Source organism: Magallana gigas, chromosome 3 (assembly GCF_963853765.1).
Source record: "Magallana gigas chromosome 3, xbMagGiga1.1, whole genome shotgun sequence".
Classification (NCBI taxonomy): domain Eukaryota; kingdom Metazoa; phylum Mollusca; class Bivalvia; order Ostreida; family Ostreidae; genus Magallana; species Magallana gigas.
In genome coordinates, this window is record NC_088855.1 from 41,602,142 (window position 1) to 41,628,035 (window position 25,894).

A 25,894-nucleotide genomic window follows, 5' to 3' on the forward strand; every position below is an offset into this window, starting at 1 on the left:
CCAACAATAGAAAATATTAACTCATATGTAAATAAAATAATGTGTAATTAAGAAAAATTGCGTGTCATCCATGTAAGACTTAGCCATCAAAATTGTTCGGAACTTTTCGGCAAATATCCATTGGGAATATAAAAATCCAACGTGAGTTAAAAAAAACATATGTTATTAATTTATTTATTATATAATACAAATTGTTTAGTATGCAATAAGAAAAGGAAAGATTTTCTTATTGGTACCGCAAAGCCAGTTACATGTGATGTGAATTGCAATTATTCCTTGTTGGTTCGAATTTCCTCGCAGATATAACCAGAAATTAGATAATAGTGTGACTTAACCCCTTTCCATGTAACCAGTAACCTTTTTTTACAATGTTCAATAAGTGTTATACAAACTAATTTGTATTTGGGATAGGTTGTAGGGGTTATCGGTAACATTGGTTACACAATAGGGATATAGTAAGAGTTAAATTTAACTGTTGAAAGGTTTGGGTTTTAGGGTTATATGGTTTAAGAGTTATGGTTAGGTTTAGGGAAACCATTATTACCATAGGGTAAGATCCACTCTCAGTAAGGAACATGACTGTCACCACTGTTACCCCATGTCACTAATATAGCATTGAATCATGATTTTTTTAAGTATACACTCTCATAACTACAGCGGTGTGTGCATACAAATTGAGTAACGTGCGTTAGCGTGTTATGAAAATTTGTATGCACACACCGCTGCAGTTATGAGAGTGTATACTTAAAAAAATCATGATTTAATGCTTATATTTACATTTTTTAACTTCTTGCTTTGGCTGCAAATGTGATTCATACCTTAAAATTCCTATCTTATCCTAAGGGTAAGGTAATATTAATGGAAGAGCCACAGTAACAGCCACAAGCGTGAACTTTGATTTTCGCTTGTGACGTTGCAGTTTACAGCGTTCAACGTTTGTGACATCATAATAAAACTCGTCAATTTGACCTTTGACTACTTGTTGCATTTAGAGGCATTTGAAGATCACAGAATTTAATGGAAAAACACAGTAGAATGTAAATATAAGAATATACAGTCAAACTTCATTAATATCTCCAACTAGATTGGACTGTTTAAAAACTTCGAGGTATCAGAGTATTCGAGATATTAAGGGTAAAATACATAAAAGATAAGTTGTTGAGAGTTACAAATCATTTCGACATATGATTATCCATTGTATTCGAATTATCAGTGTTCCAGATATCGAAGTTTAACTGTACTTGTAACCATTGTAGCCAAATAAAAAATAAGACTCCCTGCCACACCTGAAAAATTTTGTCTCATCTCTGTTACCCATTGTCACCAAGAGAATTTAGCAATAACCATTGTAACTATTGTTACCAAATATTAACAGACTCATTGCGTAAAAGGTATATGTCAATGTCATAACTGTTATTCTTTTTCATCAAGAGAATATAGCCGTAAACATTGTAACCAAATGAAATGAGACCCCTGCTAAACAGAGAAAGGGCTGTCCTTTATCACCAAGAAAATATAACTGTAATTGATGTAACTGGATGAAGTAAAACCATCCAGTTGGATAGAAAAAAGTTAATTATTTGATGAATTCTACTTTATATATTCTATCATCTGATATTGTCTTGATGTGCAAATGTGTATTAGGTAATTTTAATGTGATATAATCACATAACATATTTTTTTAATCAATTTGATAGACAATTAGGCATGCAATTAAGTATCATTTTATGTGATTTTTCTACATTGATAAGTGTATACATATTTTGGTAAAAAGGTTTTACCAGTATATAGGAATCCCATAGGGCGTAAGTTATTATTACTGGTCCAAATCATAAGGCCTTGCGATGATGTTCCTAAGTTGTGTTTGGACTAGGTCACGTAGGTGTATGGTGTCTGACACTTCTTTACAGTTAGAAAAAATAGAAACTTACTGGTACATTGGTTCAGTGTTCAGTTTGGCCAATACAGTAGGATGTGAGTAGTTTTAGTCTAACATTTATTAAATCAATGGGTTGCCTGCAACAAATTGAGGAATTCTGGGTTAAAGTGAAATATATTTTTGCTTTTTATATTACAGAGAATGGCAGAAGTTCAAGAAAGAAACTTTTTTGAAATAGAAGGACCAAAACCAGATGTAAATTATCCGATAAAAGTCAGATATTGTGGAGGTACAAATTTTACAATACAATGAATTTTACCTATCAAATTAACTATCGAAGGGATGCATTTCTTTTATTTTGTCACTGTGCATAGTGCATACTTGTGTTATATTTACATGTGGCTTGATTTATGATATACATGTATAAATATAAAACAGCAAAGATCTATATACTTAGTCTAGTAGATTTGATAGTGTGGTAAGCATGTTAATTAAGCCTTGATTTGTGAATCTTTGTAATATATTTTAAAATATACCTTTGTTGTAAATGAATTTAATCAATGATTTTTTTTTTCAGAATGTACTATGCCTTTGGAGGTATGTTGATTATTCAAGAGAATTTTTCCTCTTCTCTTTTGTTAAAGAAAAAAAACCAAAATATTTATTTTAGTAAATTGTGTTGCATTTTAATCCTGGAATTATATGATAGTCTTTGTGTTTTCTTTTAGTATTGTGAATACTACCCAAATTATGAAAAGTGCAAGCAGTGGTTAGAGAAAAATTTACCTGATGAATTCAGCAAATTGATGTGTGACAAACCAGGTAGAAATGATTTGTAATGCTAACATAGAACTTTGTTAGGACTAAGGACAGAGTTCAGTCTTCATAAATAGGGGCCAAAGTAAAAATTTTCATTGTACAGTGCAATGTTAATTCCTTCATTTTAAGAGCCTGTAAAGAAAAAAATGAATATGAATTTTTAGATGTATGTGGCAATGGTACATCTCTTTACTATTTTGTTTTTGGAATGGTGTGTTGTCGTTAGCCAATTTATGTTTGCAAAGAAAGATAACTTGCCTTTATTTTTGGTTACTGCAGAGGATGAGGGAGATGGGGACACTGATAAGAAAAGACAGAAAAGAGGAGGAAAAGGACAGATAAAAACAAAGAAGAAGTCAGAGCCTAAAGGCATTAGACTGGGAACGGCAAAGAGGGGCAAAAAGAAGCATATAACAGTGGTCATAGGGCTAGGAACGTATGGTTAGTAGCTTGGTATCAGCTGTAGAATCCTGTCTGTATGGAAAGCTGCAGTTTTTACAGGATCTTTTCGTGGCACTTGATAAAAAGTATATTTTATTGTATGACACCTAATATATATGAAAATCCTTTTTTTAAACATCATATGGTTCATACAGTTATCTCTTGGTTTAAGGTGTAAATGATGTTTTTTTAAATACTGATGGTGCAAAAATGTTCTTCAATGTAGATAGAATTTTGGTTTTTTTGTAATCAAAGATTGTTTCATTTAAGATTTAGTGTCCTTCTTTCCAAATTCATTAAGATTTAGTGTCTTTCTTTCCAAAATAACTTCAACTTAATTTAAAACCATATAAAATGCTGTTGTGATTAAAATAGATTGATGAATTTTATAAAAAAAATTAATTGAAAACAAATTACCAACTTATTTTACTGTATTCCGTGTATATTTAGATTTACATCATATTTTCTAGTTTGACATGCATATTAAAACTGTCTTTTATGACATTTTTAGCTCACCTGAACCGAAGGTTCAAGTGAGCTTTTCTGATCACCCGTTGTCCGTCGTCCGTCCGTCCGTCCGTCCGTCCGTCTGTCTGTCTGTCCGTCCGTCTGTAAACTTTTCACATTTTCAACTTCTTCTCAAAAACCACTGGGCCAAATTTAACCAAATTTGGTACAAAGCATCCTTATGGAAAGGGGATTATAAATTGTTAAAATAAAGGGCACAGCCCTTTTCAAAAGGGAGATAATTGCGAAACAGTGAGTATAGGGTGCATGTCTTTAAAAATCTTCTTCTCAAGAACCACTGCACCAGAAATGCCAATATTTACACAAAAGCTTGTATATATAGTGAAGATTCTAAATTGTAAAAATCGTGACCCTCGGACCAAAACTGGGGCCCCAGGCGGGGTTCAAAGTTTAACATAGAAATACATAGGAAAATGTTTAAAAAATCTTCTTCTCAAGAACCACTGCACCAGAAATGCCAATATTTACACAAAAGCTTGTATATATAGTGAAGATTCTAAATTGTAAAAATCGTGACACTCGGACCAAAACTGGGGCCCCAGGCGGGGTTCAAAGTCTAACATATATAGAAATACATAGGAAAATGTTTAAAAAATCTTCTTCTCAAGAACCACTGCACCAGAAATGCCAATATTTACACAAAAGCTTGTATACATAGTGAAGATTCTAAATTGTAAAAATCGTGACCCTCGGACCAAAACTGGGGCCCCAGGCGGGGTTCAAAGTTTAACATAGAAATACATAGGAAAATGTTTAAAAATTTTCTTTTCAAGAACCACTGCACCAGGAATGCCAATATTTACACAAAAGCTTGCATACAAAGTGAAGATTCTAAATTGTAAAAATCGTGACACTCGGACCAAAACTGGGGCCCCAGGCGGGGTTCAAAGTTTAACATAGAAATACATAGGAAAATGTTTAAAAAATCTTCTTCTCAAGAACCACTGCACCAGAAATGCCAATATTTACACAAAAGCTTGTATATATAGTGAAGATTCTAAATTGTAAAAATTGTGACCCTTGGACCAAAACTGGGGCCCCAGGCGGGGTTCAAAGTTTAACATAGAAATACATAGGAAAATGTTTAAAAAATTTTCTTCTCAAGAACCACTGCACCAGAAATGCCAATACATACAAAAAAGCTTGTATATATAGTGAAGATTCTAAATTGTAAAAATCGTGACCCTCGGACCAAAACTGGGGCCCCAGGCGGGGTTCAAAGTTTAACATAGAAATACATAGGAAAATGTTTAAAAAATCTTCTTCTCAAGAACCACTGCACCAGAAATGCCAATATTTACACAAAAGCTTGTATGTATAATGAAGATTCTAAATTGTAAAAATCGTGACCCTCGGACCAAAACTGGGGCCCCAGGCGGGGATCAAAATTTAACATAGAACTACATATGAAAAATGTTTAAAAATTTTCTTCTCAAGAACCACTTCACCAAAAATGCCAATACATACACAAAAGGTTGTATATATAGTGAAGATTGTAAAAATCGTGACCCCCGAACAAAAGTGGGGCCCCAGGAGGGGTTTAGATTTTAACATATATAGGAAAATGTTTTAAAATCTTCTCAAGAACCATCGTGCAACTGTTTGGGATATTACTATGCATACATGTACATCCTTAAATAATGTAGATTCAAAAAATTGTAACTCCCGGACAATTGATGGGCACCAAGAGGGGTTCAAAATTTAAACATTTTAAAAAACAAAGGAAAAGTTTAAAAATTTTCTTCTCAAGAACTACAATGTTTTAGTTAGTGGAATATCTATGCATGCATCCTTCGCTTATGTAGATTCCTAATTCGTAAAATCGTGACCCCCGGACCAATAATGGGGCCCCAAGATGGGGTCAAAGTTTATTATAGAAATATAAAGGTAACAGGTTAAAAAATCTTCTTCTCGAGAACTACAATGCTTCAATTTGTGAGATTACTATCATGCATACAACCTTGGATAATGAAGGTTCGACAGTTTTAAAATAGTGACCCCTGGACTAATACTAGGGACCCAAGATGGGTTTAAAGTTAAATGTAGAAGTACCGGTATATATGGAAAATGTTTAAAAATCTTCTTTTCGAGAACTACAATGCATCAATTTGTCAGATAACTACGTAAGCACCCTCAAATAGTGTAGATTCGAAATTATAAAAGCCGTGACCTCAATCTAATACTTGGGCCCCAAGAGGTGTTCAAAGTTTAGCATAGAAATATAGAGGGAAAATGTTGAAAAATCTTTTTCTAGGGAACTATAATGCTTCAGCGTGTGAGATAACTATGCAAGCATCCTTAAATAATGTAGATTCCAAATAATTAAAACTTTAGCACTGGACTAATGCTGTGGCCCCAAAAGGGGTTCAAAGTTTAACATAGAAAGATATATTGAAAATGTTTTTAAAAAGTTCTTCTCGAGAACTATAATGCTACAGTTTGTGAGATTACTATGCAAGGATCCTCAAATTGTGTAAACTCTAATGTAGTGGAACCAAGAGTTATCTTTCTTAATGTTCTGTACAGTCTGAGAGTTATTCCTCTTGAAGTGGAACTCTTCTACGTTCAGTTTTTCAGGTTGTGTATGTGCGGTCCCACCGCAGTGCTACACATTTTCATTCCTATGTTACTATTTATGTTGTTCAAGCCAACCATAAACCTCGGACCATTACTGGGTCCCCAGAAAGGGGTTCAATGTTTAAAATAGAAAAAGCATATGCTACGAAATGTAATGTTACAAGGAACTGCTGTTCAGGTGAGCGATGTGGCCCATGGGCCTCTTGTTTAGATATTGATCTGAAGGAAGCCAGCAAAGTGTTCTCCTCCAAATTCTCCTGTGGATCGTCAGTGACTGGAGATGATGAGATCGTGATTCAGGGGGATGTGTCAGACGATTTGTTCGATTTCTTACCAGAAAAGTGGCCTCAGGTAATTAAAAACAGCACAAAAATTGATATCATCAGGATTAAAAAATTTTTAAAAAGATTTCAAGATATGAAGTTTCTGAATCATATATAATTATACAATTTTTGATTTGATGGGTTTTAAATCAATTTCTCCAAAATCTGGATTTTCGTGTGTTTTTTTTTAAATGTAAAATGAAAAATTTATGGTTTTTGCTTCTTTTTAGATTGATGAGGATGATATAGATGATGTGGGAGAGATGAAGAAATAGGAATCCTTAAACAGATATATTGTTAATGCTCTGTCTGGTATTTGTAATTTATTAAAGAAGGATATAATCCTGCATGTTGTGAAAGTGCATAATCCTGAACATTTGATGGGAAGCAAACAATCCTCAAAAAGTGAATTGCAGCAGCAAAATCTTGTGTCATCCCATTTGACATTACCTAAGAATTTTGTTTGGGGTGGGGGGGGGGGGTGGATTTCGTTTAAAGTTTCTGTTTATGTGTGTGGATGGGAAAGACATTCCTTTCATATTCCTCTTTTAAAATTTCATGTCTATATGGGAAAGTAGGTCAGTGTATCAACCATTTTTGTAATGTATGTAACTAAATGGCTTGATTTCTATTGTACAGGATACACTCAGATATTTATGGATACTTTTTTTTAGGTTTTTTGTCAGAGATCTATTGTTATGTTTGTGATAGAAATGAAAATACCATGAAATAAAGGGACGCACGGTAACCAGATACTGGTGTATAAACTTTTGTTAAAAACTTTTGTTTGATGTGTCATCTTACGTTTAGATGGATTGAGTATCGTTGAGGAATGCTACACTATATAGAAATAAAAATTGCTAACGTGCAGTATACGTTGCACTTAGTACTATTGTAGTGGTAAAATTTTAATTCTTGTCCTGCGATGTCATTGGCCGAGATTTGCGTTCTGACTCTTAACGTGCTAAATGATCAATCGTCTTTCCACTTGTATTGCAGTCAATTTTACTAAGGCCGGTGTTTATTTTAAGCATTTAACCCTAGCCGAATTTAAAAAAGAAAAAAAAACCTACAGTAAAATATTGTATGCTTTAACAAGTTACAATCGATGTTTGAAGACTGAGTGGTAAAAGGCTTGGTTTCTTCGAAGAATTGGTCTTACACCTTACCAAGAATATTCCGGGTGTTATTTAATACCCTGTAATTTTCTTGGAAGAATGGGACCAGTGTTTTCTATCATATTATGATAAAGAGAAATGCGATCGTTTTACCCCACTATTTAATCAGGGTTTGGATCAATTAACCCGATACCCGCCGAGTTGTTCGAGCGAGACTATTGTTGTGGAAGGGGCCAAAGAGAAAAGGTTATTATGATGTCCTGATATTGTGTTTAATGAGTGAAAAGAAACGTGTTAGAAGTTGGACCACAAAAACCTCTTCTTAAACGTTACGTACTCGACGCTACTGTGAACATTGAATTTACTCGAGTAAGGAATCTACAAATACTGAAAGCGATTGCACATATTTGGATATAAATCAACAGCGCAAAAAAGGCCAACCATGAAGAATAGGAAACAGATGGTTTATAAATTAGCAGAAGTACAGAAAGGAAAGGGTGGTACCGGACCGGTTGACAGCGGCGGGGGGTCAGGAGCCGCCCGTACCCTCGGGGTGTCGACGTGCGACTGCGGCTTGGATAAATTTTTGCCGAGATGGACACACTGGGCGGTGCTCTTGTTAACAGCGTGTATTAGGATCTATTACATTGGTCAGCCACAGAGCATGTGGATCCTGCACCCTGATGAAATATTTCAGACCGTAGAAGGTAAGGGTAGGGGTGCTGGAGTAGAAGACAATTTTACAATCAATGCACCTTTATGAAATATGCCAGGCGGTGGAAAGAAACGATAGGGGTGTAGGTAATTCCTTGTGCACTTTTTCGTGGACACGAATTTATAGAATACATGAACGTCCCTAGCTGTGGTATTCATACAACAAGGGGTCCTATCTTTCCAGTTCGCCAAGCACAAAGAAAACAAAAGTAATGTTTGTGTTGGTCAAAGTTATGGTATTTAATTCTCATTTACTTGGTTAATTCAACCGAAACATTGTACACACATTGTACGGCTGTAATTGGTCATATCGAACATTTTGGTATTAGATCGATATCCTAGTTCGTTCCTAGGCATAGAATTCAAAATCTTTACAAATGAATTGATTTTTCCAGCACTGCTATTAAAGATTTATTAAGTCGATATTTTTTTCATTGTTCTGTTGTGTTTTGCAAAACTCTTCATGATGAAATACCAAAGATAGTTTTTTCTGCAGAGTTATTTGATGTTTATAGATGAAAACTGTATATTGTTTTACCATGGGAGGTGTCATGCAGGCTTTTTAATCGATAACCGTCTTCTATGAATAAATATACATAGTATATATGTTTAATTCTTTGAACATTTTCCTTTGTCTTGTATAGGTTTTAAGAAAAAAATCAAGTAAAAGCTACATGTAGCTGACCTGAAGGGAAAAATCAAATAGTAAATTTCGATCGTAATTTCCATCGTAGTTCGTAGACTGTTTTTATGACAAAATCTCAGAAACTGTATATTAACAAGCGTCATTGTATGTGTCACTTTGATATTATAGTTGCATTTTCGGAGTATCATGGCTATGGCTTCCGTTTCTATGACTACCTGCCCCCGCCGACCAACGCGACCCCCGTTGAAGAGCAGGAACTGTTGTCGGGGATGTTCAGCCTGCGCTCCTTCCTGCTGCCCAGGTTTTATATGCTCATGTTTTCAGCAGCCGACTTCCTGTCTCTCCAGTTACTGCCACTGACGGTATGATGAACATCACTTACAAAACAGACTATAAAGACCTGGCTCCACCGTCACCAAAATTTTCAAATCCCTCAACTCGTTCCTCAACTCAAATCCTTTAAAGAAAAGTACATGAATTTGAGGTCAAACCTCAGATTTGAGGCTGAGTATTGACTTGAGGAAAGTTGGTGACGGCGGGGCCTGCTGTTTTATTACTGATAAACTTTGTGACGTCCATCGATATAACTATTTTATAACCAAGACGAGAAACATCTTGTTTTTGAAAACACTTAAGTAATTTTCATACTGATCAATGAACTTTGAGGAATTGCACGTATCACTCAGGTATAGAACTTAATTTTTCAAAAATTGTATTGGGGTTTGTCTTTACTTTTTTTTATTTACATATATGATGATGATATTATATTAATTAATCTGATACACTAGTAGTATAAACAAAGGCAAAATAGCAATTAAAGGGGTTTTTTTAAAACCTTTTTCAGATTGCAAGAGCAGGTCATGTGATTGTGACGTCATTTCTACCCATATCTGTGTATTTCTTAACAAGGAGACTGTATCCATGTGAGTTGACAAGTCAATTGGCTGCCATATTCACTGCATGTTCACTTCCTTTATCAGTGCTTGGAACGCATGCGCTGGACATTAGTCTTTTGAGCCCATTCGTAGTCGCCTCTGTGACACCTTTAGTCGGATTCTTTCTGGACACCCGGTACAACCCAACAGCTGCTATGTTGAAATCTTACGTTCAAAACGGAAAAGATAGTGGTACCAAGAGTGATCAATCTAGTAACCCTACCGATGAAAAGGTCACAGACACCGAGGTCCCTAAAGAGGCTCCAGTGTCTAAAATATCAGTACTATTCAAGACTCTGTCGTATTTTATGAGTGGGTTCGTACTCGGCATTGCTTGTTATATTCGTGTGGATACGGTGCTTTTCGTTGGTACCCTTTTGGTAACCTTTCCATTAATTTTTACCCACTTCAATCAATTACTGAATACAATTTTGATGACGGTTGTGGCTAGTTGTGGATTTGTCGCAGCCGTTTTGGTGGGTGGGTACGAAGATCAGTACTGGTACGGCAGCATTTTCATATCTCCTCGCCAGTGGTTAAATTTCAATATGAAGAACAACTTACCAACTGTTTTATTCGACAACCAAAAACCGTTAAAATTCCTTTTAGAAATTTTCTTTTCAGACATTTTCACCTCCCTATTCACCGTTTTAACTTTAATTGGATTGTGTGTTGGATTTTTCAGACAATCGCAGAAAAGAACCGCGACTCTTGAGAATATCATTACAGTAGTCCTTGTATTTCTAACCGTTATCCAGTTTGCTTCTCAGTTTCTCATGAGGCAACTTGAGACCAGACATCTACACAACGTCATTGTTCTAGTCCTTATCATATCCGCCTGTTCTTTTCATCATATTCTAGCTGTGTTAAGACGCAGCATTCTCAAGGAGGAGCAGCTGAAAGTGTTGTTAGTGCTAATCCTCGGTCTGTATGCGCTGAACTCCTACAGCATTTTCCCTTCGCCGTCCTCTTCGCCCAGTAACCCTTGGGCCTATCCCAGAATGAAAGAGTCCAGAGACGTGAACCTGTGTCTGGATTTCGTCAGCCGTCAGTGCGGCGTGAGTGGTGTGTTTGTGGACAGTAGTCTGTACCTCACCCACGGGTACACCATTCTGAACCACAACGTCCCGCTACTGATCCTTATACACAACGAGTACCACGAGTATAAAACTAGGATCACGCTCCTCATTCAACATCACGAGAAGCACATCACGGAACACATCCGTATGATGAACCGCTTCACAGACTTCATCTACAAAGATAATGAATTCTATTTAAAGAAAGTTTTACTTGGAAGGACAGAATACAACTATGTCATATGTGATAAAATTAGGGCCCCGACATTCATAGAATTGGGATTTCATCATGTATACTCAACTCAAGGATTTGTGGTTTTAAGTCGTAATTTGGACGAAAAAGAAGCAAAAAAGAGTGTTTCTTTGTCCCGGTCCTTGGTATCGGGGGAGAATGCGACACTTCTGGAGTACGAAGGCAGCTGGCTGTACACCGCCGGGGTGTTTAACGTTGCCGCTGAGAGGTTGGAAAAATGCATAGAGACAAACGACGCTCGCTGGCGGCCATATCAACTGCTTGGAATGTCGTATGTCAAGATGAGGAAGTGGGAATTGGCACGTGACGTGGAGAAAAGATGTCTACAGAGACACGGGGAAAAGACCTGCAAACAAAAACAAGCTAGACTAGTCCTGGACGAAGATCGAGGCCATATTGGAGGTGTTTGATATGTTGTTATCGGCGGCCATGAAAAACATGACTACTAGTATATAGCAGGGACCACATTCATGGGGGTGTAATATTTAACAATTCAGTGCCAGTCAAAATCAAGAACAATTTTTTATACAAAAATACAGAAATGTTGTTTATGTATTTCAGTAATACTGGAACAATCTATGAAATTTTTATGCAATAAATCTTGTTTAGAAAAGTTTGAATTATTTATAACCAACCCCTTGTGGGTACCAGAATTGGACCGCAATATGGGATCCACAGATTTTATGTTTATATATTTAAAAAAGAAAACATTCTAATGTAAAACGTCAATACAACAGTTTTTGAAATCGATACTGCAATCTAATTAAAATTAGACATCTAAGATACGCTATACATTAGACTTGTACCTAACCTGTCTACAATACGCTGTACAAGATTTTGTGTAGTGTATCATAGAGGAGCGGTTTTAGAAGTCATAATTAGATTGATCGATATTGGATTAATCTATTGCAGTAAAAGTCGCCTATATAGGGAATCTGGATACCGATGTAAGAAAATTTTGGCATAAAGGAACTTTATCATGTTTATTTCTTTTCCTCATTAGTTATATTTTAACGAAGTCTATGAATATAAATGATTTTGCTTCCTCCTGACTAAGGACTTCCTAATAAGCAAAGTTTACTTTATTATGTATTTTTGGAGTTTTTTAACATTACCTGTGATGTAATGTTTATAAATCTAGTATTAATTTCATAGGAAATATATCTGTATAATAAGATACTTGTACGACCATTGCTGGTAAATAATCAGTATGAAAGGGTTACAGAAATACACTTGTACATTTATGAGTTCTTTTATACTTTTTTGATTTTGCAAATTGAAACAGTTTGTATTTTAGCCATAATGATTGTTGTCCATGGGTGATGTGGCCCTGATCCTGTTGTTGTTTCTTTTTTTTATAAATAAATTAATTTGAATTATTTAGGTGTCTATGTTGTTTAATCATGCTTAACAAATTTTCTGTATGTTTGTTGCATGTGCATATCATGTTCTAAATTTGTATATTAAAAGTTTACAACAAGACATATTAGATGTACAAAAATGAAAAATGAATTGGATTTTTTTAATATTAGTATTTGGGTGATCTTCTGGGAGAGAATAAAACATTAAAATACTAGTAGCTTATCATGTGTAGTTCAACGTTTACATAGTCCACGATCTCTAGGTCTTGTCTCACCCTTTAAGTTTTACATGAAAATTTGAATGTAATTATGTAATGATTAGAAGCATAAGTTTAAAAAGTTAGATTAATCAATATCCTTAACTTTTAATCTGCCAGTGGTTTCTTTGTACACGCAAGAATCGTGCAGAAGGAAAACGGAAAATAAATTCTTTATGGCTTGTATACGTCCCTTTCTTAATTATGAGTATTCTTTCAATTTCCAACATTGGCAATTCCTTATGCACATTAATTATTCTTTGATATATTTTCAAGTCCTTTCTATATTATATCTAATAAACAACGTTCGGAGATTCTCCTTTACTTGTCCTGATCAGTTGAGATTCAAGATCGACATAGATCTAAAAGACGCAGGCACGTAACATCGCAACATTGCACAATCATGCTGAGACAGTCACTCGAAGTTGTCTGTAAAGGTCTTTACTCGCATTGATAATAAAGCTTGAAGAATAAACATTAAAAAGTTTTAATTATTTTGATGTAAGTAAAGCAAAAATATCCTACACAAAAATTCTAGTGTGGTAAAAGAAACATCCGGATATTGTGTTCGTTCTTGTTTTGAATATTACTTATTAAACAGAGGACTTCCGAAAAATTAAGATAGGGAAACATCAAAGAAGTAACGAATGTGTATTCGATTGTGACGTCACTCGGTCAGCTTGCAGCACATCATACGATCCAAATTTGTGAGCATAAAACAGCAATAAAAGGTATGTTTTTTACAGCATTATCGCAGCAATTTACCTTCCGATAGGATTTTATGAAGGCTGAAATTTTAAAGTTTGCAGATAAAGGGGGAATACGAGGATTCCGATAGGAGTACACCGGTTGTCCTTGACATTTTCACGACTCCACTTGATGAATTCTTTCGGTAGTACGTGCCAAGGTTGTTTCAAGGAACTCTTGTTTGATAATTTGCATACTTCTGAACGTAAAAACTTAGAATTGCGAGGTATATGTCAAAGATAGGCAGTTTTTCGTTTATTGTGCAATCATGCTGATTTGATCTGACAATCAAGGAAGATGATGACTGTGTCTTAATCATTTTTCATTGATTTCCTGTTTATGTTCATGCATCTTCTTCTTCTTTTCCAGAGTAAACATGCCTGTTTTCCCACAGTATTTAACTCCTAAACAGGAGGAAGAGTTGAGAAACATTGCCAATGCCATTGTTGCACCAGGCAAAGGAATTCTTGCTGCTGATGAATCCACAGGTTTTTATTATACTGTACTGGTATAAGACCAATTCTTGCCAAGGACCATTTCTCACAAGTGCATTATTACAACATTTTATCAATACCTTGAATTATATACGAAAAATGATGTAACAATTCATTGGTGATAAATGGTCCTTGGTGAGAATTTGTCATACGCCAGTAAAGGTCTAAAGTTACAAATTGAAATAATAGAGGGTGATTTTTTAATCACTAGAAGCTATGCGTTAGCACTTGAACAATATTTACAAGTTTTCATTGTATAAACATAACTTTACTGTAAATTTGAATGATTATTATATATTTGTACAGGTTCCATTGGGAAAAGATTTGCCCCCATAAATGTAGAAAATTCTGAAGAGAATAGAAGGCGCTACAGAGATTTGCTGTTTTCAACTGACAAAAGCCTTTCAGAGAACATCAGTGGGGTCATCATGTTCCATGAAACATTTTATCAAAAAACCAAGGATGGAACACCATTCACAAAAGTTCTACAAGATAAGGGCATCATTCCAGGAATAAAGGTGGATAAAGGAGTGGTTCCTCTGGCTGGTACAGAAGATGAGTGCACTACTCAAGGTATGTGAGTGCAGACTGCAGAGAATAAGTAAAATCATGATTCATGCATACACTTAAATTCTTGTTTTAAAACATCTGTTGGCAGCTCACAACTTCACAGGAGTGTTCCATGAATGGGAATTTTGAGTCTATTAACCACTGCATTCTTTTACCTTTTAGTAATGTTAATTGAATGGGTATCTTAGGTCTTACATCCAATCAAAATTGCTACAGATTAATACATTTGTATAGAATGGTATTAGGGTTTTTCTTGCAAAAGTTAGTTGGATGTTTGCCATTAATTGTCAAACTTACTGTACTAATTGTGTGGTTCTTCAAAGGTTTGGATGGATTGTCAGAAAGATGTGCACAATACAAAAAAGATGGTGCTCAGTTTGCTAAGTGGAGATGTGTTCTGAAAATCCAGCAATACACACCTTCCTACCAAGCTATGTTAGAGAATGCCAATGTCCTAGCCAGATATGCCAGTATCTGTCAACAGGTGAGATTTTAATGTGTTGCATGTATATAGGTAATTGTATCCTCTGAATGAATGCCAAGAGCTGAGAGTTGAATTTCAGATTTGGGTAATATTTAGGCCATTGAACTCAAACTATTAACTTTATACCCTGGTACATACAAGTTGTTTGTTCAATGTTAAATGCATGTATTCATTCATTGGATGAAATATTTTTAATTTGGTTTCGTTTAAGAATGCCTTTGATTTCTATTTCAGAATGGTCTTGTACCAATTGTGGAACCAGAGGTCTTGCCTGATGGAGAACATGATTTAGAAACTGCACAGAAAGTCACAGAACAGGTATGAATAGAAAATTGGATAGAATTGTCAAGTTCATGGCAGCAAAGATTGGAGCAAGAACTGCAAAAAACAGTCTCTGACATATAATGCAAAATTTGTCATATTGCATCATTGTTGGCATGTAATCAAAACTGATTCATCTGTGATATGTAAGCTAATTTCCTCATCTGTTAATAACAGGTACTTGCATTCACATATAAAGCCCTGGCGGATCACCATGTTTACCTGGAGGGAACTTTACTCAAGCCCAACATGGTTACAGCTGGTATGAGCTGCACCAAAAAATTCTCCAAGGAGGACAATGCAAGGGCCACCATCCTTGCCCTGAGTAGAACAGTCCCTCCCGCTGTCCCAGGTAACCTTCATTTGTAAATTTTGTTTAATCTGCTTTGTATGACTCTTTTTAAAAAATATTGTCTATATTTGAATAGTGTTACAGTGAAAGAATTTTGTTGAGAGAGAGGATTATCGGTAATGATTTACATGTAATTTAAAATAAAATCTTTATCACAATAAATGTATTACCGGTATAAATTCAGTAGTCATATGTCTCATGTGGAAGTCATTTTGCGATCAAGTCCAAATCATTTGCTTAAATTTAAGGTCAAAAAGAACAAATTTGTTTAATTTTATAGGTCTAGGTCTAGGTCTGTTTTCACTCAAGGCTGATGAACATTTCTGTTGCACATTTTTATGATTTATGTACTGAATTCAGTAAATTCAGTTAAAATACTGTATCAGATACCGGTATCATATTTTCAAGAGGAAAAAAACAATAATTTTTTCTTCTTTCTTACAACAAGACTTTACTTGTACTAATATATGTATTAAAGTATTTCAATTTAACTCTGAAAAGTGTATTTTACATGATCTGTTTTTTATTAGGTGTCACCTTCTTGTCTGGGGGTCAGTCTGAGGAGGATGCCACACAGAACCTGAACCTGATTAATGCCATCAAGGGCCCCAAGCCTTGGGCTCTCACTTTCTCATTCGGGCGAGCCCTGCAGGCCTCAGTCCTGAAGGTGTGGGAAGGCAAGGATGAAAATGTGGCTAAAGCCCAGACAGAGCTTATTACAAGGGCAAAGGTTGGCTTGTTAAAAAATTCTAGTCATAATAAAAAATTGATTTCAATTTATGTTGATATTTTTATGGAGTAAATTTTTATTTAATTCATGTAGGGACTATTTTTGTAGAAGTATTAAAGAATATTCACAAATTATGCCTTATTTGTAGTAAATTACCATTAGGCTTTCTCATTTTTGAAATATTCAGAAGGAGATCAATTTTACAAAACAAAATATGCAAATATTTTTAATGTTTCATGGTATTGACAGTAAAAAAAACCCTGTTAAAAATCAGGAAATCTTAATTGCTAAAGATATTGATGCTACAACATGTAATTCAGTTGTTTCAAAGATACTCTTGCTTTATATGATTATTGTCCATCTGTAGGCTAATGGACTGGCTGCTGTTGGAAAGTACCAGGGTGGTTTGGATAGTGCTGCAGGAGGACAGTCTTTGTTCGTGGCCCAACACGCCTACTAAATACTCGTGTGTTTTATGACTCTTGTTGTAAAAGACACAGTCAATGCTTAGGAAATTGTTAGATCTGATACTGTTTTTCCTTTTTACATGTTGTGGATTTACAGAGTTTTATTTATTGTTAAGTGATTTTTACTGACACAAATGCTACATGTATATGTAAATCTGTTTTCTTTTCAACAAGCTTTTATATCTTTAATCGCGTAACATTTACGTAGCGTAAATTAGTTTCAAAGCAAAGCTTCTATTTAACATGTGAAAGGTTAGTCATTTTTTTTTAATATAAAGAATTGTCATCATTTTAGCAAGATTGCAATCATTTTCTTTTCTGCTTTATTTTTGAAAAGCAAATGTAAACTCTATTTTAAATTGTATCTGCTGAATATACCTCATTTTATGGATCAAAGCAGTTGAATTATCAATAATTTAATCAAAGTAATAAAGAACGGTACATACAGTGTACATTCATTTTGGAATGTTCAATATGTTGTTTTTTTTATTGATATCTGCATAATACAATAAAAAAATAACAATTTTTTTTCTTTTTCCTTCATTGATTGTTTATTTCATAAATTAAAACATTTTCTTTCTTCACAATTACCACATACGAGAATTTAAATCGTACATGGAACCTTAAAGCAAGATCACAACAAATGTTACAGTTTGCAGATCCTCCCTGTCTGCAGATATGTAGATCCCAGGAGGTCGTCCATTCAAATTTCTTTCTAGACCTGGAGCTATAAATCCTCCAACTCTTTTGAAAGTACATGTGTTTAACAGGTGATTACATCTGTAATTTTCTGGAAATTGTTTGATGGTTAATACAAGCCAAGAAAAACCTCCAGAAAAATTATTAGGGCATCATAGCAAGAAACAGGTTTTCTGTACATTTTTTCTACACAAACCCATCTGACAATTTTATTTGGGTGAGATCAAAGTCTTTTATCTGATGAAAACTAAGTTTCCATCCAAGATATGGTAAGCCAATTCATTGGAAATGAACTTGCAGTACAGGATTTAATTTTTAACCGGGTTTTCCAACGGAAAAATGCGGGTTATTGAAATGGTGAAAATGGTGGGCGGGCGGCTGCCAAAAAGGTACCCTTATTGTACGGATAACTCCTCCTCCTGTTTTCAAGATAGGAAGTTGTTGTTTTGCAGATCAATTGAACATATAAAAGAGATGTGCATATTGCTAGGATTTTGATTTCTGATTATTTATATAAAAAATACCAGCTTTTGAACTTGGTCATTTTTTGGCAAAATATTGCATATGCGGTACTCCATTTCTCTGGATACAGTAGGTAGTGTTTATCATTTCAAGGTTGACATGGATTATGGATACAGTTCACATAAAAGAAAACCTGGTTTGCTGTCACATTGACAGCTTTCCACTAGTTGTTATACTATTGTAAATACCACTTTGAAATTGACATCAATTTTTGAAGGTAGAGGGGAGGGGGTCTTGACAAAAATAATTGACTTTATTATACCCTCCGGCTTATGAATATTCTATATAATTCTTACTAACAGAAAATCCAAAAAAAAATGAATATTGATTCAACCAGTCTAACAAAGAGGTATAGTGCACCTGGTATACGTTTTGCCTAAAATACACCCTTTTTCAAACATCAGTCATTTTTTAAAATATGTATTTCACAACATTCAGTTCAACTATATTTTAAGAAACGCACATTAAACAATTACCATGTTACAAGTGTCTTAAATGTCTTCCACAACATCATTAAAATCTTCAAGTTTTGTAAGGGATAAATAGGAAAACAGTTAGTTTGTAATAAATAGTTGGATATTTGACTGTTTGAACCACTTTAAACCAAAGAAATCCGTCTAAAATTATGCTCTGCAGGTATTGTAGTCATGTTTACGTTGAATTAATTTTGGTTTAACTTGGTCTTCGTTCTAAAAAATAGACAAATATTTGAATGAGTGACCCTTTGAATACTATCTTGTATATGCATGGGCACATACATGTATATTAATTAAAAAGACATCTTATGAAATTGTGTGGCCAAGTGGTAACACGTAGGTCTTTTTTGGTTTTACTGTCGCTGGATCGATTCCACCAAGTACCACCCTGCAAGTAAATTTTTTTTTCTTTTCACTTAAAGCATGATAAGAATAGAGAGTTTTAAAAATTACATGAATTTAATCCTCTGATAGCTTTTTTTTTAATCAAAAACTCTTGTTTATTTTGAGTAAAAGCACGCCCAATATAAATAGACCTTTTCACCAACACTATACATGTACTCTATTTACACTAACATTCATTGTTATCACGGTTCAGAATATCAGTTGTTTTTATACACAGAGTTCTACATGAAAATATTCATTTCTTGATGCAGGTTTCCTAAATTTTGACTAATCAGTAGTTACAGAGTGATCGAGATATCAATTTAAGATCAGTACCTGGGTTTCGAAAATGATATTGTGACAGGTATCTGTATTTACTTTTAGCTAGTGCAGGTACTTTCCGCTCAAACACGGATGTACATGTATGTGAAATAATGGGAAAAGGCGCCATACGTTTTTGATGTTGACCAGTCTGCTGGTGGATGGTTGCTATTTGAATCATACTTGCATCTGCACTGAAGAGTATAACAAATCAGTTGTTGACTTGGCAACATCTTATTTGTTGGACCTTCAAGCAGAAATGTTGTCCTCAGCCTTATCCATTGGGCAACATTTGTGTTTTCAAGCATATCAAATTGAATCATTTTAACAAGGCCTTGGACTTTCAGTAGAATGTCACTATCTAATTCTTGCATCAAATCAAATTAAAAATGACAATGGTTTCAAGCAAAATATATACCGATTGCGTAGTTTTAGCTCAAAGCCAGAAATAAAATATTGTTAATTTCAAAGAGGCATGCCTTTGTGACCAGCAATGAAATTGACTGGTCTATGTCACAATGCTGTTTGACACAACTACTTAAAGTCCAAGCTCTTGTTAAAATGGTTCTAAGATGTTGCCTTCATACCTATTAAATAACATTAAACTTTTGATCTAACCAATAATAGACCCACAAAGTAAAATTTAAAAAGAGAAACAAAAAACTGCTTTCATATGAATTTTATTTGAATACTGAGATGAGGACAATTTTGAGAAGTGAGAAATATGTGGACAAGCAATATGGTTGACAGCTTCTGAGCAAATATTAATATTATAATACCACAGTATGGATATACATGTACAATTTAACACACTAACATTTGTGTTTTAAGTAGCTGACATCATATAGAATACTGAACATCAAATCATTGAAATATAATTTATGTACATGTAATCATATCAATATACCAGTTCTATGTCTCTGACAACAGAAACCAAATTCAATGATCGTTTATACAATACATGTATGTAAATGTTAGAACATCTACTACAACTAGGACATTGCAAATTCTTTCAATTTGTCATACATTGGTATCTGTTAGTCTTAGACTAAAATATGTATAACAGTATCTGTTTAAAACAAATAAATCTACAATAACATAAATGATGTCAGTACTATGGAATTACAAAATTCAGTTAATTCACATATTATGCTATTTTTTCCATGATTTTTGCATCCACTACTTTGAGAATACAATGCAAAATTAAAATTAAACACTCTTGTCTACCTTATAATGAAAAACATGAAGCATTAGCTTGCCTTTATACCACTCATTCAACCATTGATTCATTTTTAATGGGACTTGAAATTTCTTGACTCACATGCATGAACAACAGCATCGAACAACATACATCTGTAATTGCTTCTTTGTCATACCCATGCATGTATTTGTGACTTTTGTCATGCAATGATTACAGAAACTATCACTTTCATCACTTCTGCTTTTTCCTTTCTTTTTTCTGTTTAATCTCTTGCACTGATTTGTTCTTGTAATACACTGCTACCAAAAGGACAGCATTTGTAATATACGTTGACAGGCAAACAATACAGATGTCTTTCAGAATAAAATATAATATATATCCTAAATATACAGATGCCACATTGGAGAAGGCACTGAGGTAAAGCTGTGTGGAAGCTAGTCCTGGCGAGGAGGAGAAGGCTGAAAATACAAAGACCAAAAGCTTGTATTCAGATGAAATCAAAGTTACCATTTGTGTGTATTTTAATTTTTAAAAGATATGAGTTTATGACAGACATATGATACACTGGGCTATTATAAAATGACAGGTAATATTGTTTTCAACTTCTGGGGAGCTCAGTGGAAAAGCAATTAACAATTAAGTGATGCACTAATATATGTATAGCATTGGATTGGGCACCTTGAACAAACAAATGAATTTCAAGATTCACAGGATTATCATAAGCACTAATACTGCATCTACCGGTAAATTAAATTTCTGTGTCTAAACCTAAAACTAGGTATACAGCGTCTGGGTTTCCAGTTCTGGACCAAACAAATATTGCTTTGAACATTCTTCCTTAATTTGTGATTAAGGAGGATTAGAAAATTTGATACTAAACCCCTTCACAATAACTGTGGTACTGCTCTCTTGCAGAGCAAATTGGAGTTTTATTATAGGTAGGAACGTGACATTAGTCTGTTTAAATAAAACCTTGAGGTTACGTCATATTTTACAATTTTGCCCTGTAAAAGAGCGGTACCACAGATACCATAAAAGGGTCTATGGAGAAACATTTTACTACTTTAAACAAATAAATATAATCACCGCCAAGACATGTGCTAACATTTAACTCCTTTCTGAATAATACAGGTATGTCCAGACACACATACTTACTTAAGGCGATTTGAAGAGCATAAAACACAATTCCAAATATACTGTTGGGCAAGTTCAGTGGGTGGTCATCTCCAATTACAAGTCCAATTAATCCAAATCCCTTACCCCATCTAAATTAAATAAAAAAGAGTGCAGACTTTCGTTCAGTATACGTCTGTGTTTTATTTGTTTTTCAATTCAGAAATCTGCACAGGAATTCAATTATTTACGTTTGCTTTTCTTTTTGATTCGTGTAATCTCATGCTCCGTACATAGTGCTCTTACCTTGATTTAAAGACCTTTGAACAACTGATCGTTGCACTTATGTCACAGCTGGCTCTGTAGTTTTTGTCGTTTTCCGCATGTATCTCGACATGCAGTGCATAAACAGACAACAATGTTCCTATAGCACAACACAAGAGAATGACAGTTTTCGATATCTTACCAGAACCACCGCGCATATTTTACAATTGTAGCCTCACAGTTCACGACGATAATTTCGCGTCTTTGCCGACGTATCATTCAAAGTGAAAACGGAAGTTGGTAAAAAGCCCGATGCGTTCCAAAAGACTTTAAACGGGAAATTAAGTAATACCACAAATTATTCGTTTAGGGGGGGGGGCTATTTGCCTTTTGCGTACGTGAGATTTAAAATTTATGAGAAAAAATGTAAATAAATCTATGAACACTCAGGTGCTAAAGGTGTGTCAGTTGTATTCAGAGACATAAATAACAATAACATGCTATTTATGTCTCTGGTTGTATTACATTTTGACAATCAACATTTTTTCACAGAATTGTTAAGAAGGCACCCGGCTTAATTATTGCTCGAATTTAAAAAGATCTAAACAATTGGCAAAATAATTTTCAAACCTTCTTTTACTGAAATTTCATTTCTGCTAACAAAAAATTACATCATGCATTAAGTCTTGTTCTCAATGAAATGTAGGGACGATACTTGGTAAAATAATTGATTGACATACTCTCTCTCTCTCTCTCTCTCTCTCTCTCTCTCTCTCTCTCTCTCTCTCTCTCTCTCTCTCTCTCTCTCTCTCTCTCTCTCTCTCTCTCTCTCTCTCTCTCTCGGATCAGACTCGCCCTTTTTCGTAACCGATAAAAATTATTTGCGGTGAGGGAATGCCGAGTAGTTACGATTGCGATTACGGAAATGGCCGAGTAGTTATACGATTCTCTCTCTCTCTTTCTCTCTCTCTCTCTCTCTCTCTGAGCTTTTTTTTTTCACTCATTGTCCAACGTCCGTGCATCCGTCTGTCCGTCCGTACCGTATACTGATCCCAGAGGGTAGGGTGTGGTTACAATGATAGGTCGAATTTTCACATAGGAATACTAGAGAAATATCTTTATAAAAATCTTCTCAAAAATCAATTGTTTAGACTGTGGCATCTGGACAATTCTTTGCATCATAAGAGGTTCAAGTTTAATTTAGGTTGATATTTTTAAAAGATCTTCTTGAGAACTACATTACTCAATACGTGATATGACTATGAATTCACCTTGTTATGAAAGGGGCTCAATGTTTAACAAAGCAATACCTGAAGAGAAAATGAAAAAAAAAGAAAATATTTTTAAAAAGGAGTTGTCCATATATTTTTATGAAAATCCATAGAGCTGATTTTATCGTGGTTATTGTTGCTGAGGTGAGCGATGTGGCCCATGGGCCTCTTTGTATCAATACATGTAATTGCAATTACTAGTACACTTACATTTTAGTCACGACGTCAAAAAAATGTTGATATCTTGTCTTGTGCAGATGTACATGTATATATAATAAGTCGTGTAAACGATAAAATTTGTCCTGCAAACGAGGAATATGTTAAGCGAACGAGACTGATAGTTTTGCATTATATCGTTGAAAATATTTATTTTAGCCCTAAATATACCAAGAATGTTCTGAATGAATAGAAATAATTTCTTCTTTTTTTTTGGAAAAAAATGTAATGATATCAATGTACACAATTCAACAGAAGTTTTTTTTCATTATTTTTATTTCAAACGCATTTATTTATGCATGCTTAAATACAATAATAATTTACACCTACCGGGTATACGTATGTACACAAATTAAAAGAAATCCACTGTTGGACAAACCGACTGTACGTTGTATTCTATTTCATTCCAAATACATCTGCATATAAATCTGCTTTTTAACTTTGTAAAAATCCTCTCATCTTGTATAATTCTTGCTCTGTACATAGATTACGAATATTTAGATACATCATGTTTTGTTTTTGTTCTTTTATTTTGTTCTCACCAATTATTTTCGGACTCATTCTGGTGTGTCTCGGCTAAAGCCTGGCTATTTCAGATTTCAAGGTGCTCTTGTAAAGGTCATGAACTTTGTACACTATTTTGTGACCTTCATCGAAAGCCGATCCCAGTCTGTCCTTGACACGGGAGAACCACTCTCTGACCCTGCCATTTTGATGCACGATATTGACCTCATCAACAACATGCAACTGCATGAGCTCACAGACAGCTAGTAGATCAGCAATGGAAATTTCGCGCCCGCACAGGAAGTTCTTGTCTTTCAGGAAGTACTGATCCAGGTGGCGCACAACGGCCTTGTTCCTCTCTCTGCAATCTTCCGCTTCCGCTTTATTGACTGGTTGCTTTGTTTCTTGCGGTAAACGGAACTAAAATATTTATTATAAATTCAAAGAGGCAAATTAATCTGAGTCAAATGTGTAATTTGTTAAACTACAATAAGAAACTAGAGGAATTCTGACCAGTATTCTGAACAGCATGGTACCATGAAACCGAGTATTTGCATGCTGCCAATTTAGGTACTCCTGTACCCGTGCATGCGTTTCTGGAGTAGCAATAGGATACCAATGCTCCGCCAATTTGTACTTCATGCAAAGATATTGTAGAATTGCTACACTGTGTAAATGAAAGCAAAAAAAAATGTGTTTGATAGCTAAAATAAAGAGGCTGTATTGAGAGAGAGAGAGAGAGAGAGAGAGAGAGAGAGAGAGAGAGAGAGAGAGAGAGAGAGAGAGAGAGAGAGAGAGAGAGAGAGAGAGAGAAAGAGAGACCTCTCGGTTAAAATAAATCCGTCGTCGTCGATGACGGGCACCTGTTGAAACAGAGTGATCTTTGTGTACGCGGGCTTGCGATGCTCACCTGAAAAATGCAAGTGAGCGAAAAATGTGATTTATAATTTATCAGTCTTTTGTACTGGTTTTAGAGTTCAGCCACTTTGAATGGAAAAGACGATCAATGTATTTTAGATAGAAACAAAAATAAGATCTAGGTCGGTTTTTGTTGTTTAAAATAAAACATTTAAGACAGTCAGGGCGTTATCTTATACACACTCTTACTTTCCGATGCTTTATTTTTCCTCTAAATTGCACACTTATTTATCTGCTTAATATTCTCCTCCCTTTAAAATTACGTTGAACGTTTAATATAGTAATCGGATATGTATTTAGATTACATCATCTTAGAATAAAGCGAATAACGTAACCAAAGAACAAGTAAGAATGAAGTAATATACACCTACCATTTCTGATGGCAATTTGTATAGCTTCAAAAGGAATGTCGTTTACCTTCAGAAAAATGTACACGGCTCGAGATGGCTGAGACATTAGATCGTAATAGAGCTTTAGCTTCGCCATCGCTACAGGTAAAGTAAATAAATATACATGCATGCACAATCTGTGGGCCCTCCTATCTATATTTGGTCAGCCTTTTAATAAGGATGGCCTTGACATCTAGACAAGAGATTTTTTATCAACAAAGATTTAATTTATTAGTAGATCTACAAGGGGTTGATTTCATTGATTGCTATTCACAGACAAGAAGAGATTTAATGCAGGTTATAAATATAATGTTGTAAATTTTCACACTGGACAGTAATCACTTGAGTGTGTAGGTAAAAGTGCAGCATCGCAATGCGTGCATATGTTAGAGAGTGTATCGGCGATTTTGGAAAAGTTATTATATCTAAGTCACTCTTCAAATCTTTTAAAGTGAGCAAATATACTCTAAATACCGACCAAAAATATCTCCCCCACAGATAACAAATAATGATTCCTTATTACG

At 34.7% G+C, this 25,894-nt stretch overlaps 5 protein-coding genes across 6 annotated transcripts; 3 read left to right on the plus strand and 2 right to left on the minus strand.

Moving 5' to 3' along the window:
- The first annotated feature begins 14 nt into the window (after positions 1-14).
- LOC105338124 (density-regulated protein homolog) lies at positions 15-7,339 on the plus strand. The gene is made up of 7 exons (XM_011443118.4): positions 15-141; positions 2,078-2,168; positions 2,457-2,476; positions 2,608-2,701; positions 2,978-3,139; positions 6,456-6,595; positions 6,798-7,339. The coding sequence occupies exons 2-7, from the start codon at positions 2,081-2,083 to the stop codon at positions 6,840-6,842; spliced, it is 549 nt and encodes a 182-aa protein (XP_011441420.1). The 5' UTR covers positions 15-141; positions 2,078-2,080; the 3' UTR covers positions 6,843-7,339.
- A 125-nt stretch (positions 7,340-7,464) lies between these two features.
- Positions 7,465-12,777, plus strand: LOC105338125 (hypothetical protein). The gene is made up of 3 exons (XM_011443119.4): positions 7,465-8,392; positions 9,214-9,407; positions 9,890-12,777. The coding sequence occupies exons 1-3, from the start codon at positions 8,128-8,130 to the stop codon at positions 11,717-11,719; spliced, it is 2,289 nt and encodes a 762-aa protein (XP_011441421.3). The 5' UTR covers positions 7,465-8,127; the 3' UTR covers positions 11,720-12,777.
- Positions 12,778-13,536: 759 nt separating this feature from the next.
- On the plus strand, positions 13,537-17,620 carry LOC105338126 (fructose-bisphosphate aldolase). Of its 2 annotated transcripts, none has more exons than XM_011443120.4 (8): positions 13,537-13,658; positions 14,044-14,162; positions 14,475-14,741; positions 15,062-15,222; positions 15,457-15,540; positions 15,721-15,895; positions 16,426-16,625; positions 16,993-17,620. In XM_011443120.4, exons 2-8 carry the CDS (start codon positions 14,051-14,053, stop codon positions 17,083-17,085), a joined length of 1,092 nt encoding a protein of 363 aa, XP_011441422.2. In that variant the 5' UTR covers positions 13,537-13,658; positions 14,044-14,050; the 3' UTR covers positions 17,086-17,620. The 2 variants fall into 2 exon arrangements, with proteins under 2 accessions (XP_011441422.2, XP_065935893.1); XM_066079821.1 differs by lacking the exon at positions 13,537-13,658 and adding an exon at positions 13,763-13,900.
- Positions 17,621-20,453: 2,833 nt separating this feature from the next.
- Positions 20,454-22,370, minus strand: LOC105338127 (vitamin K epoxide reductase complex subunit 1-like protein 1). Its single transcript, XM_011443122.4, has 3 exons — positions 22,115-22,370; positions 21,851-21,960; positions 20,454-21,153 (listed from the first exon to the last, which is right to left on the minus strand). The coding sequence occupies exons 1-3, from the start codon at positions 22,288-22,290 to the stop codon at positions 20,927-20,929; spliced, it is 513 nt and encodes a 170-aa protein (XP_011441424.3). The 5' UTR covers positions 22,291-22,370; the 3' UTR covers positions 20,454-20,926.
- A 1,490-nt stretch (positions 22,371-23,860) lies between these two features.
- Positions 23,861-25,528, minus strand: LOC105338129 (glutathione S-transferase theta-1). The gene is made up of 4 exons (XM_011443123.4): positions 25,353-25,528; positions 24,886-24,973; positions 24,577-24,730; positions 23,861-24,483 (listed from the first exon to the last, which is right to left on the minus strand). Exons 1-4 carry the CDS (start codon positions 25,498-25,500, stop codon positions 24,136-24,138), a joined length of 738 nt encoding a protein of 245 aa, XP_011441425.3. The 5' UTR covers positions 25,501-25,528; the 3' UTR covers positions 23,861-24,135.
- Between the last annotated feature and the right edge of the window lie 366 nt (positions 25,529-25,894).